Genomic DNA, 21018 nt, shown 5'->3' with positions numbered 1-21018 from the left:
TGTCCACCTATTTTTTCTTCTTGTTTCATTTGCATTTCACTAGAATGATAACATAAATGTATGCTTCTCTTTCCAAATACCCTAGAGCAGGCAGTCACTTGTGTACAATTAATCTCCTTTCTTTACTGCTGTGGTAGTCTTTCCCTTTCTCTGTCAAGAATTCCTACAACAGCCAAAGCAATATATTCAGAGAAATATATGTATGACTTTGGGTTATGGATTAAAGCTTTTCAATATTGTTGTGCAGAAGATAGGGAAACTGCATCAGTTTCAGGGGAATTAAATGAAATGTTAAATATTTAAGACTAGCATTATCTTTTTGCTACTAAAAATAAAACAGCAAGAATCTTTTTATCTGAATTTTGAACAGAAAAAAAAAAAAAACGTTTTTTTCTGAATCAGCAGATACTGAGATAAATTTCTCAGACTGGCCAGGGAAATGTGAGGGTTTCATGCATTTTAGCTCTGCAGGTAAGTGACCGACTGCCTGATATATCTCCTGTGGCCAGGGATAGTTGAACAAAATTGCTTGCTTAAGCTAAGAAATGAGCTAGGAGTGAAATAAGCTATCATATGAAAGAGCAGCTAAGAGTAAAATAAGTTAAATAAGCTAAGAGTGAAAGGGTAGCTGATGCTACCCTTACTGCTGTTTATTTAGCACCACATTCAGGATCTCTGAACTGCCCTCTCTAGGGCTCTCACTCTAAGATCTCTTCGTTGGAATAAGAGCATTTCATCCAGGACTCAATTCTGCCTAATGCACAACTTGCATTTCCAATTCCTCCTGGCAGTATCTCCAGACTGCTTTTCCTTACCAACTAGATAGCCTAAGGAACACCACCTTTTGGTCTTCACAATCCAGAAAGCTTTTCCAATAGAGGAAACTAATTCCAAGCTAATTTCTCAGAGGAAACCAAATCCTGTGCAGATAGGCCTACAGATGCAATTACCTACCAGCAAGTAATCTAAATCAGCAATCAGGTCACATCAACCCCTCCTTCTGCCAGCGGGGGACTCTGTATCATGTTACTGCAAACTGCTTTAGGACTATTCAATTAAGAATATCAGTTTGAAAGTTGAACAGTTAAAAATACACACCAGATTTATTTGTTTTTTGAATCTTTATATAGTGCCAACACCCTCTGCAACACAAAAAGGAGTGGCTCATTAGATTAATGGAGTATATTTCCCTCTAAACCAGTGGTTCAGGACACCACACTGTTCCACTTTAAACTTAGTTTATATTTTTGTAGGGGATTTTGGTCATTATAACAGCTAGAATTTTAATTGGGGTCTTAACAATTTTGAAGAAATAGGTGCCCTTTTCCATATGCTATCCATAAATGAAAGTCTGATTTCTGGAGCCAGGCTTTGCAGCAGAGGGTAAATTCCATAGCTGTAGGATCATGGAATACAAGAGGCCTAATTATACAAGGCAAGAATCAGTTTTGGTAGATGATTAAAAGCTGAAATGAAGCTGAGGAGTTTAGGAACCATAAAAGCTAGTTCTTGACTGTCAACTCCAATAGAATGAACATTATTTCTGCATTGAAATCTTGAAAGAAGATTCAAAGCAACCACAATGTAATGAAAGAAGGAAAAAAAAAAAAAAAAAAAGAAGGGAAGGTTTCATGCCTCATCAGGATTTTTTGCTGCAAGGGAAGTCTGCAAGTTTCTCAGTGTTGCTTTTTTTAGGCTCCCCATTGATAAGACTCTGTGGGTACTTCTGTATTAAAGTGTTAGAGTCACACATATAAAAGCTGGATTATCACTGGCCTTCTCTACACAGGTGTACTAGATTGAGAAAGCAAACCAAGATCACCTCTTCAAGTCCGAGGCCAACAGCAGCAGGTACTGTGCCACACAACCTCCATGGAGCACAATTCTTTACAAGAGCTTGTGTGGACAAGGTCACGCAGAAACATCTTCTCCCCTTGGCATCAATCTCCATGGCAGCAAAACGCTTGAGCTTTGCCTCCGTTCCAGTGGGTGCTGCTGGCCCCTTCAGCCAAACTAGTGCCCACAAAGGTCTAGATCAACTTCCCAGCTCTACTACAGATCTCTAATACCTTGGGTATGTTATTTAAACACTGACCCAGCAAAACACTTCAGCACAAATGCACCATAGCTGTTGCTACGAGCTATACGAAACGCATGGTCTGCTCTAACTGCCTTCCTAGACAAGACAAACTTCTGTATTCCCAGCCTGTAGGACAGGCACAGAAAATGCTAACATAGACATCTTTAAACTCTCAAAATTAGCTATCAACTTTGACACTGTATGTATAGCATCTCTGTCTAGAAAAAAACCCAGAGCATTTGCTTGGAGTTACTTAGTAATGCAAACAACCAACAGCATTATCAGTAGCCACTTCTGTGCTATGTAAAAAAGAATGGATTTAACCTTCTTGACTGGAACTGACTGAAATCACAATGGTCAAGCTATGTGCTAAAATTAAAAGCTTCCATTAGCAGTTACTAAACATCCTAAACTCCAAAAATGGAAATTAACCTTGTGTTGATGGCAGCTACATACTTAGCGATATGTTTCCATAAGTACCATTGTAAGGGCCAAAAGAAAAAAAGACTGATTTCACATTCAAAAAAGATTAAGCAAGAGCACCCCTGACTAACGTGAATTACTTGTTAACACATTTTTCAAACGTGCAACAATCCCTTTGCAACTGGATCCTGTTTAGAGTAAAAACTGAACTTTTAAATAGACTTTCAGTTGCTGACTATCTTAAGATATTTCAGTGCTGAAAGCATATATCCCATAAATTTATGGGCACATTCAAATATATATTAGGAGCTGCTTAAGACATATCAAGTTACTTTCCAGCAATAACCAGACAAATGCATGCATACACATACACAAGAAGAGCAAGTGGAATTATCTACTCCACACTTCAGTTTAAAAATTTTAACCAAAAACTCAAACAAGCACTATCATATTTCCCAGGCTAAGCAGAAACTGCTGTTCCTGTCTGATAGCTTCATATATATTGCTCCCATTTTTATTTATTAAAAAGTTTGAGCCTCGTGCACACAATAAGAAAGAACAAACGGGTTTTTATTGAAAGCGCTACTGTGCATTTGCAATTGTTTCAGGGGTCACTTACCCTGTGAACTGAAAAAATGCCACAAAATCTTGTAAAACTGTTCTAAAAATCCTTTTACATGCAGGTTTGCATGACCCCATAACCTTCTGTTATTAATAGATTCTGCAACTGGTCTCGTTCTACAACTATGAATTTTGATAGCATTGTTCAAATCAGAAAACTACGTCAGTCTTCCAAAGAGCCTGATTGCTCTTTTCATGGATCCATGTCTACATTTGCATACTGTATGAATTTATCCTGTAATTTTATTAAGTGAGCAGTCTCCATAATTAGTAGTTACAAACATCTAGCTGCATTTCAAATTTTAAAAAAGTCTGGGTTGCCTACCACTTCACCAGAATGTGAATGTCTTGAATGTCTTTGTATTCTGCCAGTAAATGAAAATATACAACACTTACAGCAAAATTACATGCGGGAAAGAGAGATACTTAAGGCAGACAAACATTTTTACAGTACAGTCAGGAAAAGTTGCAGTCACAGCTTTGGCATGCTTTGTGAGGTTTCTTTCAAAGCCTCTGTTAAATGTATGCTGCTGCATTATAGTAAAAAGAGTAGTAAAGATAACTTACAGGAGGTCCAGTTTCCCCCTTTGCACCTCTGACACTTCCCATTTCAAACATTTTGTCAAGATCTTCATAGTCATAAGCATAATTATCAATACCAATTTCATAACTGTTTTCCATGTGGTAAGTCTCATCAGCATCAAATGCACCTTCCTGCCCTGGACTGAGCTGATTATCCAGAAAGAGATCAGCAGGCAAACTGTGCAGGGTTGTGTTGGAGATTTGCAGCTTTTTGCTTGGTTCATCTAAATGTTGCTTTGTTTTGTCCATTCCCTTGCTTTTAGTTTTACTCTGTTTTACAGGGGAGATCAGAGAAGGCTCACTTTGCATGCCTGCATCTTCTGTGGTATTATCTAGAGTATTTGGATGTGATCCTGTGGGGGTTTTAGTGATGTTTCTTTTTTTGCTGGTCTCCCGATGATGAAGAGGCAGACTGACGTTCATCTGGAGTTCTGTTTCAGGCCAAGCTTCCAGCAACAGAGGTTTGGCCTCTGCAAACTCCAATGCAGAGACATTTCTTGACTCAAAGGATTCTGGTAGAAAGTGAATCTGAGCAACACTGGTAACAGGAATGTTTGATGCTTCTTTCCTTCCATAAGCTGATACACCTTCTGACTGGTTTTTCTCATCAATCATCATCATTGAAAAAATATCCAGCCCATCTGACACATGTGGGGCTCCTAGCAGAGATCGATACGTTTCAGCCTGGCGACACTGCTGTTTCACATATTTACAATAGTTTGCAGAGGCTTCTGCAGAGGGAATAATATCTAGCTGACATATAACTCCTTCAAAGCTGACGGAGTGAGAGTTCATCCTTCCCAGGGTAAATAAACCATCCAAATCAAACGTCTCCACTTCAGAAAGTACTTCTCTGCTATAGTACTTCTTTCCACACTCAGCAAATATTGAGACTGTCTTGACTTTAATATCAATGGCAAATGAATGCCATTGTTCATTATGAACACTGTAATCAAAGTATACAGACTGCTTCCCTCCGGTGTACACCACCACCTTTCTTGGTAGCAGCTGGACACCAAACTGCAGTCTGCTTTTGTTCCTAATACTGAAAAGGAAAGCGTTATTTACTCTGTAAGAGTACAACCCAACCAGTATGGTGAACTGCTGCCCTACACTTGATGGTATGACTTGACTGATTGGGGACTCAATATGTGCATCACTAGTTAGTACAACTCCTGATACGGTTAGACGAACACCCTGAGGTAACAGAGATGATGTTGAGGGCACTGTCGTCTCTGAGGGTGGCTGAACATCTTTCACAAGGCCTAGTTGATGAAGAACATCTATTGCTGTAAAAAGAAATAAAGGCATACTATTGATTTTGTTTAAAAGCTCATAAATTCAGATCCATATAAACACATGTATGTACATCTTAACAAATCTGTATTTCCCAGAGCATATATACTGCACACAGCAAGGCCAACAAATTCCTAGTGTAAGGCACACCAATCTTTCACATAAATCAGTGAAATAATTATAGCCAGAACAAAATTTCCATCTTTAAAAAAATCAAAAAACAAAACAGACAGAAAGGCTCACGTAATTCCCATTGTAGGTTAATCAATTCATGAAACTGAAAAATCCCCATTTGTTATCTTCAACCTTTTCACAGTAGTCAATGAACATACTTTGTTAGTTCCTTATTTATTTGGCTAATCCTGCCTACTCTGAGCAGATGATTTTTTTTTCAACTTTTTCTTCTGCAAAAGCCTTCTGCAGTAAAACTGTGCTCATCTTTATCTAAAAAGTTTAAATGAAGGCATTTGAGGGGAGGGTTGCTTTGTTTTTAAGAAGGGACAAACTATTTGTAATACAGTAACACATCAGTAGAGCACCAAAAGATAGTCCCTGGCTCAAAGCAAAATACAAAAGTAAGCCTTGCCAAGGAGCTACTACATGCTGCAGAGGCAATTCGACTGATACCTGGGAAGAATCGCTGTGCTTCCACCTCGGAGCTCTCCTCCTGCCAAGCAAGGCCCTGTGCCATTACAAGGCTGGCTTCAAAGGGAATTGTTTTCCCAGTGGGATCACCCTTGATTGTATGTATCTGTGCCAATGGTAGTCAGACTAGAAGAAAACAAAAATCTTTCCAACGGGAGATGCAACAGAGCACGCCGCTGCTTGTTCTCCCTCCACACATTCACTTGCTGGGGCCTTGGCTGAGGTGAACTCTGCAGAAGCAGAAGCAGTGAGGAACAAGGAAAGGGGAGAAATGTCAGGACCCAAGGGGCAGTGCTTCCATCTTCTGGCTCATCTGTTCTCCCAGAGAATGCAAGGCTGCAGCTACCCAGACAAGATATTGAATTAAGAGTGCACTCCACAGCAGGAATAGACATTAAAGAGACAGAAATCAGCTGTCCTACTGATTTATGTCCTATAGAAGTCTGAATAGGAAATCTTCCTACATGGTGGAATGGGCAGTTGTTTTCGCTGTTGGTTTTTCTAGTGTTGTCTTATAACGTGGGCTTTCTGCTTTAGCCCAGCTTCTATTAGCCTGGACCTTACAGTATCTCCATCTCTTACCTTGCTAAATATCTTCACCTAATGGGTAGAAACACAATTATCTGGCTTCCTGATAAATGGAAATCATATGTGACTTCGGGTAAGAAGTCAAAGCCACTTTCCTCCTAAAGAGTAAAACAATGGATAAAGATGATTGAATTTATTTGGTATTGCCTAAATCAGATTTAAGCATGTTGGGAGTTGGTGGTCATAAACACCTTCTTCCTTCAGAATGAATATAAAGACACTGTTAGATCCCTTATGATGCAGCTGAAACAGAAACACTACAAAGGCTTGGATAGGAGCTGAACTGCAGGTCCCCAGCAGTCTTCCTATAGGGTGACAAAATAAGACAGTGTTTACAGCACTGGTTGGTAAAACTGCTTGTCTGGGTGTTTGTGAAAGGTGCTACAGAAATACTGCGGAGACTGAGACAAAACACAATCATGAAAATGAAAGACAAGAAGGTTGGGGGCTAAAACACATGACATAACAAAACGCTGAAGGAGCTACATTTGTTTGGACTGGAGATGGGAAGGTTTGGGAGTATCTAATTATAGTTGTCCATTATCTGAATTGGGGATATAGGGAAAACAGAGAAAAGCTGAGGAGTACCAGGCACAAGCTGCAACACAACAAATTCCAGATCCATACAAGGAAAAAGCATTCTCACTGCAGAAGTGGTTAAGTGCTGGACCAGGGAGCCAGAGACATTGTGTAATCTCCATTGTTGGAGATTTTCAAAGCCCAACTGGACAAGACCCAACAACCTGAACTTCAGCATTGACCCTGACCTCAGCAGGAGGTAGGACCAGATGAGTGCAAGGTCCCTCTAACCTAAATTTTCCAATTTTCTGCACCAGGGGAAATGGAACATTATAGTTTTCATAAACAGCACTGCACAGAAGCACAGAGTATTATCTTTTTTGGAACAACTGGATGGACCTAAGCTTCAGTGAACTGCCTATATTAAAAATGACTAGTAGCATCTAGCAGTTGCACTGATCAAATAAGACTGGGAAGAGACTGGCACTTTCCATAGCATTTAAGCTGAGGATACTTTTATTACACACATTGTACTAAGTAAATAAATCCATTAAACATAAAAAATAAACATAACAAAAATTCAGAGTAACCAAAAAAAGTTAAGGATTCGCTGCTATATTTAGAAAAAGAGCAACTGACACAAATGGATGTTCACTCTTTTCAGTGAAAGAAAGGTCTCCTTTCCCAGTCTTCCCTTTCTCTGTTTACTGAATGTATTCATAGCAAACTTTAAGAATAGACAGATGTTGGCTTAGTTTCAGTGGTGAACTATGAAAACAACCCAAAATTTCCTTGAGAGTGGTTTATAAATTGGAACCGAAACCATCAACTTGAATGCACTGTACATCTTGAAAGTTAATTACACACCTTGTAGTGTTTCGAGTCATGTTTGAGATTCATGGATGTGCCAAGATTATCCTGGCAGGTAGCCAGCGCAGACAGAAGTACGAGAAAGCATGTCTTTGCCGAAAGTCATATGTACGCCCATTTCTCAAGATGTTTTGCCTCAGAGCAATTAATTTACTATGGCTGTATTTTTATCTGTCAAACTGATAACAGAGATCATGTTATAGTAAAGCTTTGAAGCACAATGCATCTGCTAATGAACGACCATACTTTCTCAGGACCCTGGTCCTGCGTGGTCTGCAGAGTTATAGAGGAGAAAGCTCTACTTGTACTGCCCTTGTGAAAACTAGGAAGAAACACAGATCCTGAGCTCTGGACAATGCAGAGGTCTTACACATGTAAATAATACCCCAAGGCTGGAGACACCACCTCAGCGCTTCTGTGCACTGGCTGGACCAGCTGACTGCACAGAGGAGAAAAGCTAATAATCTAACCTAAGGTCGTGCCTAAATATCACATCCTAACCTGAAATATTTGACAAGAACTTGTGTTCTAGAGTATTTGTAATTATATATTTGTATTTAAAAATAACAATGCACGTGATCTGTCCAAAGTATTATAAATTGAAGTATAAAACAAAAAGCTTAAACTGGCTTAAAACGGTCAATTTAAAAATTACACTCAAGAGTATTGCTACTAAGTCTCAAACTGCAAGCAAACTTGCCAAAATTTTGGCAGTTCTGATTTGAAAACAGCACATTGTTTAAAAGTTGTTAAAAAAAAAAAAAAAAAAGGAAAATCATCAGAGAGCATGATGAGAAATAAGACACGTTCTCCACATCCTGCAAACAGATTTCTGTAAGCAATGACAGGTCCTGAGAAAGCTAAACACAAATATGTGCTGTGTGAAAAATGACAGCAAAAGATTAAGTATCGACTGATTATTCCTTGCTGATTTGCTGCCTGTTAACCCACTGTCAAGCCAAAACACTGTTCCAAACTTTTTTGGCCAGTCATTTCATTTCTGGTCCAACATGTATTTTTATTACATTTTAAGGCGTTCAGAAGCTCTTGGCAGTACATAGGGTTTTGGGAGCAGGCAACCCTCTCAACTCGTCCTCCCAGCATGACAACCGCTATTTTCTTTACCTATTAGTAGTCAGTTTTCTTTGTTTACCCATGTCTATACAACATATGTCTCCACTTACTGTTGACTCAATCCATCAGTCCCCCAAATTGTAACAGCTCATATTCCTGAAGGAAAAGTTCTTTGAGGTTTTTGGTGCCAAGTACTTTACTTCACCTCCTAGGAGGACATGAAAAATTCACAACCTTATTGCATCATGAGAGGAGGGAAAATCTAACATGGGCTTTGGTAAAAAAATCTTCTGACCCTTCTGTGGCACAAAAAAAGTCCCAAAAAGAAACTGGGGAGGGATGAGGGAGATTTGGTTATTTGATCGTTCCACACCTGTATTCTGTTCACTCTCTCCTGTTCATTTTCCACATTCCTCTATACTCATGACCATTCTGAAGGTAGAATATTTGGGGTGCTCTCTCCATTTCAGCAATCCTCGTATACACATTACCCACCTTCCCTTTACTAGTATAGGTAACTCATTCATCAGTCTGCTCCACCAGAACTGAGAATCATTACTCATCAGGTTGCCCATTTCCTAGGTGATGCTGCATCCACAGTCGGGTAAATAAAGATACCTGGCTGCAACCAATCCTCTCCCCAACTCCAGGCTGAGTGACTGGCATGGGAAAGCCAACCAGATACACTGATTCTGTACGTCCTTGAGCCACACTCAAAGCACTATTCCTGAAGGCTGAGGTTGTATCTTTACACATATTTCACTGAACACAATTTACAGCAGCCTACCAAAATGAACAAGGCATAGCTTCTCAGGTAGAGCATGCACAGGCTGTCCCATCAGCTCAGGAGAGAAAGAATTTTAATTACTCTAGGTAGCATCTTCGTATTCGACAGAATACTCGTATTTTGAAAAAAAAAAAAAGACTGCCAAGAAAGTTTTAATAACAAACTTGAGTATTAACACGTTCCTGATGGGAAAGCAAACTTGTTCCTGGACAAACTCTAAGCACTGCAAATGGAATAGTGCTAGCGCTGCAGGTTATGTACTGAGACTGAAGGATATACTTGAGTTGCTCCTTTTTTGAGGAGTCCGCTGTTTGCTGAACTGCTTTTTGCAAACTTGTTTATACACTGTGCAAATAAAGTCCATGAGGGACCAAATTCACCTACAGACAGAAAGTTGCATCAAAGTTCAATGCACCATTTTGATCCCAAGCAAGTACTTAAAGAAAATGGAGTCATGGATGGCATCTGTGCATGGGGAGGTAGAAGGGAGTTTCGAATCAGTAAGGTTTCTTATATAGCGGTCTAGAAATGCTGTTGAGTAATATTTAAAAAAAAAAAAAAAAAAAAAAGTGGGAAAGCTCCTTCATTTGTTGGTGATAAAATAAAAAATAAGCAAATGTTAGCGTGTCAAGACTGAAGGCTCTACCCTATTTCTGCAAGGCTCTGTGCACAGAGGTACTCTCAGCAGAAAGGCAAATAAGCCTCAGACTGCACCCATTCTCCTGTGTTGCTGCTGTCCCTCAGTCCTGTAGCCTTCACAGTCCTTGCCTGAGGTCTCACTAGAAAAGCAGTTCTCAGGCTGAGGCACGTGAGAAATGAGAGAAATTGTTTATTTCCTTGCAGAGGAGGAACATGGGCTGGAGGGATGAAGACAACTCAAACCGTTGCTGCACACCTGTCTCTGGCATCCCTCACCTCTCCCGCTACAGCAGGAAAGTGCAAACCACCTCCCAAAACCAGCCTCTTCCCTTCCCATCCCCACAGGACTGGAGCAGGGCAGGCCACACACATCCATGTGTGCTACCCCTCCTCTGACGAGAGCTTGGCTCAGCTATTAGAAAAATCTGGGAAAATCCCATGATCAGAAAAGCATATGTCCCCCATTGAGCTGAATGTGAAAAATCAACAACCAATCTTACCAGGCAAACAATGAGCAACTAATGGAAGGCAAAACTACAAAGAGAACGGGGGCAGGGAAAGCAGCTGAAGAAAAAAAACCCAAGCTTTGCCAGTCACAGGGAATGATGAGAAGGAAAAAGGCATTGGTGAGAATAATGGTGGGAGGCTGCCGAGATATCCCACAGGGCTCAAGCAAAACATTATCAGGAATGAGTCTTAACCATGCAACCCAGCTGTTTGTTTTCAGCTGAGTATTTGCAGTTAACACACTTACCAATCAAGGATGACCTATTTCTTGCTTCACCTGTGTGGTGAAGGAAGGTGGCAGACAACTGATGCTGCCACTCTCCTGGCAGATAAGAAATGACCAAATGGCATGTTAACCGCCACCGCTTTGGGACGCTAATATTCCCACAGCAGTCTCTTAGTGCAAGCTGCACATCTGGTGCAGTTACAACAGCTGGCAGATTAAAAAAAAAAAAAAAACTAAAAACAAGACAACCCTATTTCCTCATTAACATCTGCATGTGAATGCAAAACCAAATGAATACACAATTTCACTTTTTGCTTTAATGATGCCATCCTAAACTAAGCCTTTATTATGTGCAGTGGTTTGCTTGCACAGCCCTAAGTGCAAAGGTAACTCAGTCACAGCTTGCCACCCCCAAGGACACCCACTTGCAGTGAAGACACAATCAAAGTCTTTTCACTGTACAAGGCTTCCCTTTTATGAAGAGCTTGCTTAAATATGTAAGCAATTTCATAGACAGAAAATCTGAGTAATTTTCAAAAGGTCATCTTTTCCAAACTGGTTGCTTTGAACTTTTGCTCTCATTATGCTGTAGCTGGTATTTTCTTTAAGTCATCATTAAGGAACTAAACTTAAGGTCACTAGTAACAACAGCCATTTACTCTTTTCATCTAGTAACAGATTATACAAATGTCCTGTTATTAAAAAACTGTTCTCACCTTGTTCGGGTACTTGTGCAACACCCACAGCTATACATATTGCAATAAAAAGGAGAGTTTTCCTAAAAGGGAAAGAAAGAAAAAAAGAACATGTGAGAAAACATCTACAGTTTCAGAAAGTCAAGGAATTAAAGGCTTGATTCAACATCCAAAGTCAATGGCAGGATACCACTGACTTCAAGTCCCAGATCAAAGCCATCACATTCTACAACCTTCCACTGATGCTGAGGTGGTGTTTTACACAAAGATCGAGGATTATGTATGCCCTCATATATAGTACATATATTTTACAGTGGATTTTGTTAATAAAGTAACTGCATCTGGTTTATATTTTCTTGCAGCAGCCTTCAAATATGAATGCTGCTATGTAGTAAATTTATTCCTGGAAGGAAAAAAAAAGTTACTGTAAAGAAACTATAAAATAAATGACAAGTTAATGCCTGTAGAGATCATTAGATACTTTTGATCTGCTATCAGTCTCGTCACTGTATCACATCATTTTACCATAAATGAAAACGTCATGTCACACTTTTGTTCCTGTATTATAAAATTTTGCTATGTTACAAACAAGACATTTTGAGTCAAAACTTCATACTCAGAAGAGTGCAGTACTGATAGGTGCCATAGGCTCACCAACTGCAACAATCTACATCAACCTTATATATGTTTGTTCTCTCAAAATTTGTTTTAAATGAAAAGTGTTGGATGTTGGGCAAAGAATACATTTTTAACCATGGTTAAAAAAAAAACAGTCTGCTGGTTTTTACTCAGTTATATTAGTCAGATTAGCCTCTAATCACACACTTATCAGTGACTGAATCTTTTAATAAATGAGAAATATATTTTCTGTTAATGTCGGACATCCAAGCACAGAAACAGATGTATGTAACAGTTACAGTAACCTGTATCTATTTATTCTAAGGAGAAATATTTCTAAAATATCAGAAATAGAGTTATGATACTAACTACTCAACAGCTCGACCGTTCTGATAACAACAGCTCATCCTGCTTGCTCATTAACATATGTAACCTCACTGATGTTTCATAATAAATGCTAGATTGACTGGAAGTGTTTGCTGGACCATGCCAGAGAGCACTTAAGTATCTAGAACGGACAGTATTTGAAGGTAACACAGTTGCTTTCTATACTTTATGTGTACATGAACATCTGTAACTTCATGTGATGTAACTTCACCAGATAATTAGTCAGGTTTTCTCAGCAGAAAAAGTGCAGGAAGAAAACACTACCACTTTATACAGGAACGTAGGGTTCAAACAGCAATAACAGACAAATCCTTTCCACTAAGTGTTTGCTGCCAGGTTGCCTTCAGCTCAGGGGATAATCTATGCATAAACCAAGTATTAGTAATGCTACAATGCCAAGAAATCGTGTCATGAATTAAATATTTATTTTTATATATATGTACATACACACACACACACACACATATATATATAGCAGTTTTAGTGAAAAATCTCAATGTTCCTATCAAGGGTTTGCAATTCAAACATTATAGAAACATCCAAGTGCATTAAAATCACGGAGAAAAAAATCTGGTTTTATCAATTTGCTCAGTGAAACAAAGCAGAAAAATAATAATAATAATAAAAAAAACAAAAAGTAAAAATTCATTAATCTAGCAGAAGAGGGGTTTGATTACTAACTCTCCTTCCACTTACACAGTTTCACTGTGGGTTGAAAACTGGGGTGAAACCCCAAGTCCCGTTTAGGGGAAGAGGCTACTTCACAGCTGTTGCCACTGCTTCTTGCAGGCCCCCTCCCCAGTCCAAATACTTCTCAACCACCCCCTCCCCAAGCCCAGCCCTTGACAGACACTTGCCAGCCAAAAGCCCACCGGCTGGCCCTTCCTCCAATTCCTGTTATGAGGAAAAACACCCACGGCAAATGCTGGGACAAGAAAGGAAGCATTAAAGACCCAAACAATACCCATTCCTTACAGATGTGTTGGGTCAAACGTTAATTTTAAAAGTGCACTATCCACCATCACCCACTCTCCAGCTGGCAAACCTCTCTGCTGTCCTTTTCCACCTGATCAGCAGCCTGGACTGTATTCAGAAATTGCTACACCAATTTTCAGGCAACGCACTTGTTTAAACAAGATTTCAAATCAGAGGCAGAGAAGAGAAGCTTTATAAAATTAGACTAAACATAATTTTCCTGCTATATCTTAAAGAGTTTTCTGCAGCATTCCTCAAAACTTCTGCTCAAAGTTTTCAAAGCAAATAAGTGGGCTGGATCTTGGACAAAATTAGGTCAATTGTTTATACACCTACATGTGGATTTGCATATTGTGAGAGCTTAAGTTTTGACAATCAGAACAAATGAATAATTTAAGGAGCAGTAAGGCACAATAATGGTAATATTTTGTCAGGGGTATTGCCCCTGTAAAACTGTAGATACATCATGTTTTTTTAGAAGAAAATGCACAGAATGTACAGGATATTCAAAACCATGCATCATTACTCCAGTTCTGATCACAGAAGTGGAGTGGGGTGAAAACTACACCTCACAAATCCCAATGTGCTTGTAAGGGCACATTTTTTAATTAACCACTGCAGTCCCTGGCTACTTCTCTCTTCAGGCTTTTTCCTGCTACAGCCAGGAAATGTCTACTGGAGCAGTTCTGCCACTCCTACAAAAGAGCTAATACTCACTGTTGTCCAAACAGCAGATCAGCTATGCGACACTCAATTTTTTTCAGCTCTGAAGACCAGAATTCAAGTTCATAGTTTGTGTCACACAGTGCATCATCTTTTCATCTAATGAGAAACTCAGTGACAGAAGATAGTTTCTGGTGGCAAACTACATTCAGAAGAAAGGCCATGCATTACAATATCAGCTAAAACTCAGAACAACTATTTATTTATTTAATTGACTTTCATGGGTGCAAAATGAATTCACAATTAAAAATATCATAAGACATTTTAGTTAACTCCAAAGTCAGGATGTTCAAAGAACCTCAGATCCCAAAATGAAGAATTGACTCCTCTTAACTTTGAAACAGCCTCTTCCACGTCAGCCAGAGACAGGCTGTGTGTCAGGTATCTGACTCCATCACCTCCCAGCAAACATTGTAAGAAGGCAAGAAATTCCAAAATTCTCCCAGGGCTGTAAGTTTCACAGATGTAACTGGATACACAGAAACATTTAGTGAGAGGTAAAGACAAATGTCTGGCTTACACAGTGCTCTCCAGCTAATGTCAAGAACAGATGAGTGATCAGCTAAGAAAAAAAACAGGGACCAGAGACAACCATAGGACTAGAGGTCCTCTAATGTGTGGGAAAAGTTAGTCTTCCTTCTACCTTTTTTCACAATAAGTAAAACTTTTTGTAAATGAAATCATGTGCAACCTAAAGTGAAGTTGTACAAGGGAGCCCTCCATGGCCAAAGATGAAAAAATTAAATTCTATCTTTCTGAGAGAATTCATTCATGCAAATCCTCCCTTCTTGGTCAAGATCACTACTCTGCATTTGCAGCTTTTAAGTCTCCATTCTCACACCAGCACCGCCACTAAGCCACCAGGCTCCCTGCTGTGTAACACATACACGGCTTGATCCATCATCTGCCATAGCTGCAAGGAGCAAAGCAAGCGGCACACAGAAACCCTGGACAGCCTGCCTCAGCTGAGCCCAGAACTCTTTGGGAAACTTGCCCTGTTGGGACGTAACAGAAAAGTAACACTATATAACAGTCAAAGCACGTGGCAGGGAAGACTCCAGCTGACTCAAATGCTGGCTGTTTTTCCCCATTTAACATCACACATGAAGCTGTTCCAGTAGCCCTTGGCTATGTCCTGTCCTAGAGTCTAGGTATCTCTCAAGCTTCCTCCCACCTTTTCATCCTCTCTCCTATTTTAAATGCAAGAACAAGCTGAGGGCAACTATATAATGCTTGGAGGAAGGCATTATCAAATGTGGGTGAACTATTCTACCACATAAAATAGAGCTTATCTTTCTGATAATCTTTGACATCTTGTGGCTGTTTGTCTCTTCCAACGAGTGCACAGCGACTATCCGTGTTTGGTTTTTTCCATTGGGGGTCATGGATAGATGAGGAAACTGATAAGCTTCAAAGCAAGTTGTGGCAAGCAATGATGAAAAATTCTACCCTCTGAAGACTATTCAGGGTACAGAGCTTGGGTCTGTTCAGTGCACAGCAGTGTCCTCTTCATTCCAGGCTACTTTCCTAAATCTCAAGTTTAAAGGAAGAAATAGCACTGGCTGGCTGCTGGAGAAGGCAGGAAAGCCTGTTCCCAGTGTAACTGGCACAGATGCATTCAAGCCTGCCCTCATCAGTGATGACAGTTTAAATACCAGCACATGCCCCACGTGCATTGCTTCACTGGATTTCCTCTGAGGACTGCTGAGGAGAATGGCCCGGTTTGTGTCCATCAAACCCGAGGAGGGCTTTGGGAAGATGACAGCACCTCGTAGACAAAGATGCCCTGGGCTTCTCAAAGACCACAAGCTGTTAAAACCCTTATGTTTCCATATCTGATAAGACAGATACTTTCCCTTGCTGCTACAATGAGATCACCCAGCAAATCCAGTGCTGCTTCCCAAGTTTTAAGAGACCTACTATCAACATGGCTTGAGCGGACACAACTGCCTCCAAAGCCTCTCCCAGGTGACAGTCCCATACCCTTAGGGCACAGATGTGGCTGTGTACCTCACCAGAGAGGGGGGAAGCTCCCGAATCCTTTATCACCAGTTCACAATTTGAAAGATGGGAAAAAGGGAGAGACACAAAATACTCCTGTCTCTGGACAGCATTTGGCTTGAGATGAGAAACTATCATGTCCAGAAGAAGAGTCAACTCTGCTAGTATTTCTAAAAGGAGAAAAATTAATGAAAAAGATGTGATTTTTAGAACCTTTCTATGAGTACACTCCCTATTTTTTACATTAGCTCTCTTGTCTAGATAGCATACACGAAGTGTTTTACACTATATTAAGGCAAAAGCATACAGCTCAAATTCCCACTCTTGTGAAATAATCTCCTCTTTCCGGATTTGTCTGTACATTTTCTAAATCGCTCTTCAAGCATTCTACAACTCATCACTCACAGGAGCTAAGGGTAACACATGACTGTTCATGTTTCAAAATTAAATATTCTATCAATAAATTTGGTGAGAGATTTAGGAGTCATGCAGCTGTAGGAGTTTTATGTATTTAACCTGCAGAGACACCCCTATACAGGTAGCAGGTCTGACAAAACAGCATTTCCACAAAAAGGTGGTCTAGGTTGCAAGGGATTGATGGGTTTGATACACGCTAAGGAAACTTGCTCCTTTTGCAAAGAAATCTGGTTTCTTAACACAGGCAAGAAACCAAGTTCCTTTCTTGTCAAGTAAATTATATAAACAAGATAGAAGCGTATAGATGCATATTCTGAAGCTATCTCTGATTTTGAACTCGGGTCAACTGTCTCTCTGCTACTGTACTACTTCCCTGTAATTCAATGTATGCTTCTTCATGAGCAATATCCCTTCACAGGTATCAAATAAAACCCTTTTTTAAATTGCACTCAGAGGATTCGCGAAGAAGTCCCACAGACACAGCCGTTAAAGACACGGCTGTCCTGGGAAGGCCACCTTCAGGCAGCCACGTAACTGCTCAGAAGCATTCAAGCACACCCAAATTATACACCAGGCACACTTTAGTGGTATTATCCTCACTACAACGCAAGACATATCCTTCTCTGTCCCGCTTGGAGCTCTCAGTAAACTCAATTTAAACCACGACCAGAATAAAATAAGCACTTTACAAAAAGGAGGCACATGCTAGTAACCGCTATAGTATCATTAGAACTGTCAAAAGTTCACAATGATCTTGCCTAGACTGCTTTTAGGCAAACTATAGAGGAGAGTGGAGCTCTAACTTTGCATCATAGATGGTGATGTATTTTAAGTAGCACAGCCTACTGCAGAAGCATGTAAATACAGGGCACCTCATCAGGTCATCTCTGTTATTAAGAGAGTAGTCTCAGCTCTTAAATGTAAATTCTGCAGGTTTTGTTTATTTGCTGTGTTTTATAGCTAGGTAGCTAAAGGGAGGGCAAGCAGCCGGGCTACTCGTGGTTGTAGGATTATGCTCTCCCCAAGACCCCTATTCCCTCCTCGGGGAGCTGGGGTGCGCTGGCTCTCAGGTCCGGCTGCCCCCGCTCCCCACGGGGCCACACACAACACGCGTGACTGTCCCCGGGCCGGGCTCCCCAGGGCCAGGCTGCCCGCCGGGGCGTGGGCTTGGACGGGGGAAAGATGACACGAGGGTGCTGGATGGGACCGGGAACATCGAGGAAAGCAAGAAAGACAAGGGAGAGCGTGGAGGGGAGAGACGCCCAGCCACCGGCACGGGCGGGCTCCGTGCGCGGAGCCGGCGCCCCGCAGCGCCCGCCGGTCCTGCGGGGGCACCCGGGACCTCGCGGGGTGACGGCTGGAGCGCGGAGGATAGGTGAGGGCGCACCCACGCAGACGCACACACACAGAGCCCACCGGCGTCGCCGTCCGCTGCCCCCGTCCCCGGGCGAGCCCCCTGCCCCGCGGCGGGCCGGCCGGCGGGGGTGCTGGGCGGCGCGGCCGCCGGCCGGGGGAGCGGGGCCCGCCGTCACGCCTCCCCGACTCCCGCTTACGTTTGTGCCGCGGGAGAGACGCGTCCTCGCCTTGTCCTCTCGGCTCCCAAATGCATTTGTATGCATTTGCCCGGGCAGCGGACGATCCGAGGGAAAGCCGGAGCCGAACGCCGCCGCAGGGTCAGGTCCTGTCCATGAAACCCCGCCGGCCCCGAGGTCTCCGCCGAGCTCCGCGCAAGCCCGAGGGCGGCCCGCGTACAGCCCGCGGGGGCGGGCGCAGCGGGGGGGGGGGGGGGGGGGGAGGGCCGGGGCGGAGGGGGGGGGGCGGGGGAGCCCCGCGGCTGCCCGCGGAGTCCGGCGGCGGAGCGGCGCTGCAGCCGCCTGCCCCGGCACCGGCGGTCCTTCCCCGCCCGCCTCGGTGTTGGGTTTCAGCGCTGGCTGCCCAGCGATTACATCAGCAAACGCGGCCCCCGGGGCGGGCCGGACCCCGGCCGCGCATGGTGCGCGCTGCCCCGCGCAACTCCCCCCGGGCGCGGCCCCGCGGCGCGCAACGCAGCGCCCGCGGCCCCGGCGGGGAGGGGCGGGGCGGGGCGGGGCGGCGGCCCCGGGGCGGGCAGGAGGCGGACAGGTGAGGCCGCTTAGTGCGTCCGAAGGGCGCGGAGAGCCCTCGGTTCCCGCTGGGCGCCAGCTGGGGGGGCTCGGCAGGAAGCTGCGAGTTGCGTTAAAATGGGGGAAGGGGGGGAAGGGAGATGATGAAACGGTATAAAGAGAAAAAGCTGAGCGTGCCGGAGGTTTTGCATCTCGAGTATCGTCGGAGTGGGGTCCAGCAATCCTCGCTCTGGAAAATGCTTGAAGAGCAGATGTAGTTTGGTAGCGTTGTGATGCCAAAAGAAATCCGACACCCTTCACTGTCTTCTTCCTAAAGAGACAAAGGTCTTTTTAGCTTTCATTTCCAGTTTTCTTACCTTGTCTCAGGAATATAGTCTATTGTAACTTTATCCCATAAGGCATCTTTATGCAAACTGTCTCTCAAAACAAACAAGGTAGAGTTAAACAATACCAGACCTTGCAATACACACTGTACAGCAAACCTGAGGTCAAATCCTGCAGCCTTACTTAGGCAAAACTTCCCTTGGCCTAAGCAGAAATTTGATGTGAGTTAGGATTGTGGTATTTGGCTCTTGCGGCGTGTTACAAGAAGAAAGATTTCACATGACACCTGCAACAAAGACCTCCAAGTTGTAGGTAAGACAGAGAAAGGTGACTTGAAATAAAACCAAATGTGTTACCAAAAGGCAGAAAGAGAGAGAAACGATAAGGCACAAAGAGAGGTTATACAAGACAAGGAGCTGATATTGTTATCATTGAGGATGCTCCACTCAGGTGAAAAGGCCTTTTCTGAGTGATCTAGGTAGCTAGGAACAGGCAGAAAAATGGGGGGGGAGGCAGGGGAAATTGTCAGAAAACCAAGAAGAAACCTAGGACAGTGAATGTCCTTGGGGATAAAAGAAGCCAACGTTACAGGGAAAACAATTATTCTCAGGCAACACATCTGAGTGTTTTAGTGTTTAATTTCATAATCAAATTCATTTTCAGTACCTAGAATCATCCAGAATCTATACCTTCTCACTGGCTACCAGGGGATTTCTTATTTTCTTCACTTTTTGAAAGCCAAAGGTAAAAGCTGACAATGCTTTGTCTTCCTGTCTATGTACCTTGCATTAACAAAGTGACAGCAGAACACGAAAATTTATCTGTTCATGAAGGAGAACATGGTGCCTGCCCAGGGAGGTATTAGACACTGCTGAAATAAAGTCTTTGTCAGCATTTCTGTTTTAAGCCACATTTGAATGGCTTCCAACAACTGCAGTGTTATATTTCATTTAGGTTTTGTTTATTAGCATTAAGAGGAACTAAAATGTGTACGTTACAGATTGGGTTTAGAATGGTTTGGTGTGATTCCATGAAATCTATCAAGCTCTTAAATAAGATGTCATGCATACAGTAGACATATAGTTGATTTACTAACCCTTTAGCATCTGCATTAGGGCTATTAAAGAGAGAATTCTGCCCCGAGAGTGACCCTGGGTAGATCCTGCCCTTGTTTCAGTGCACATTGACAAGGACAGGAGCCAACCTGCAGCACCCAGCAAGATGGGCTGGAGGCATTATATGTCGAGATCTCCCTTTCCAGAAGTGTTGCACTGAAGAAGACACAACTTCAGATTCTTGCCAACTGCACATGCAGGGTGTAAGTAAAGCTTTGCTGGGTTGTTTGGTTGTTCGTATTAAAAACTACAACATTAAGTTGTCAAAGTAGGACAATTCACTGTCATTTGTTGCTTTGTGCTTTAGGTCCTTCTCACAGCCCCTGCCGTGGTTTGAGCCCTGCCTTTGGGCTCTTTGGGCAGGGTGCTTGGCTGGTCTCCTGTAAGGAGCCCAGGGGCTGGTCAGGCTGTGGGGAGGCACGGGCCAGGGAAAGGATTACCTGTGCCCTTCCATTGCCCCACTGCACACAGCTCACACGCCTGAGCCATGTGTCCACAGGCGGGTTGGGAATGCACAGGGGAATCTCCTTGTTCCCTCCCCAGTGTGTTTCTGCCTTGCAGCTCTTGCACTTAGTCTGCAGTTTAGCTGCTTTCCTTTGATATTAACACCCTTCAGAGCTGCTGAAGCTCTTAGCAGAAGAAATGAGCATCATCTAATGCAGATGCAGAAAGCAAATGAAAAAGCACAAGGAAATCAAATTCCTTTCCCAGTGTCAATGAGTGTGTGGCACTGTTGGAAATAGTCCGTCAGCCCCAAAACTTGTTGCCGATTGCCTTGTTTTCAGTCAGCTCCAAATCTCTTCT

General features: G+C 42.5%; 1 protein-coding gene across 3 annotated transcripts in view; it reads right to left on the bottom strand.

The window, feature by feature from the left end:
- The window catches only part of COL24A1 (collagen type XXIV alpha 1 chain), a 149955-nt gene extending 131455 nt beyond the window's left edge, over nucleotides 1-18500 (bottom strand). For all 3 annotated transcript variants that reach the window (XM_042785720.1, XM_042785724.1, XM_042785722.1), the window contains exons 1-3: nucleotides 18227-18500; nucleotides 11574-11635; nucleotides 3692-4995 (exon numbers count right to left, since the gene is read on the bottom strand). In XM_042785720.1, coding sequence (XP_042641654.1) covers nucleotides 3692-4995; nucleotides 11574-11635; nucleotides 18227-18282 — 1422 coding nt within the window. In that variant the 5' untranslated portion in view covers nucleotides 18283-18500. The remainder of the gene's footprint in view (nucleotides 1-3691; nucleotides 4996-11573; nucleotides 11636-18226) is intronic.
- Nucleotides 18501-21018: the final 2518 nt, after the last annotated feature.

Source organism: Tyto alba, unplaced genomic scaffold, assembly GCF_018691265.1.
Source record: "Tyto alba isolate M040663 unplaced genomic scaffold, T.alba_DEE_v4.0 Super-Scaffold_1000006, whole genome shotgun sequence".
Taxonomy (NCBI): domain Eukaryota; kingdom Metazoa; phylum Chordata; class Aves; order Strigiformes; family Tytonidae; genus Tyto; species Tyto alba.
This window is presented reverse-complemented; position numbering and strand designations above follow the sequence as displayed.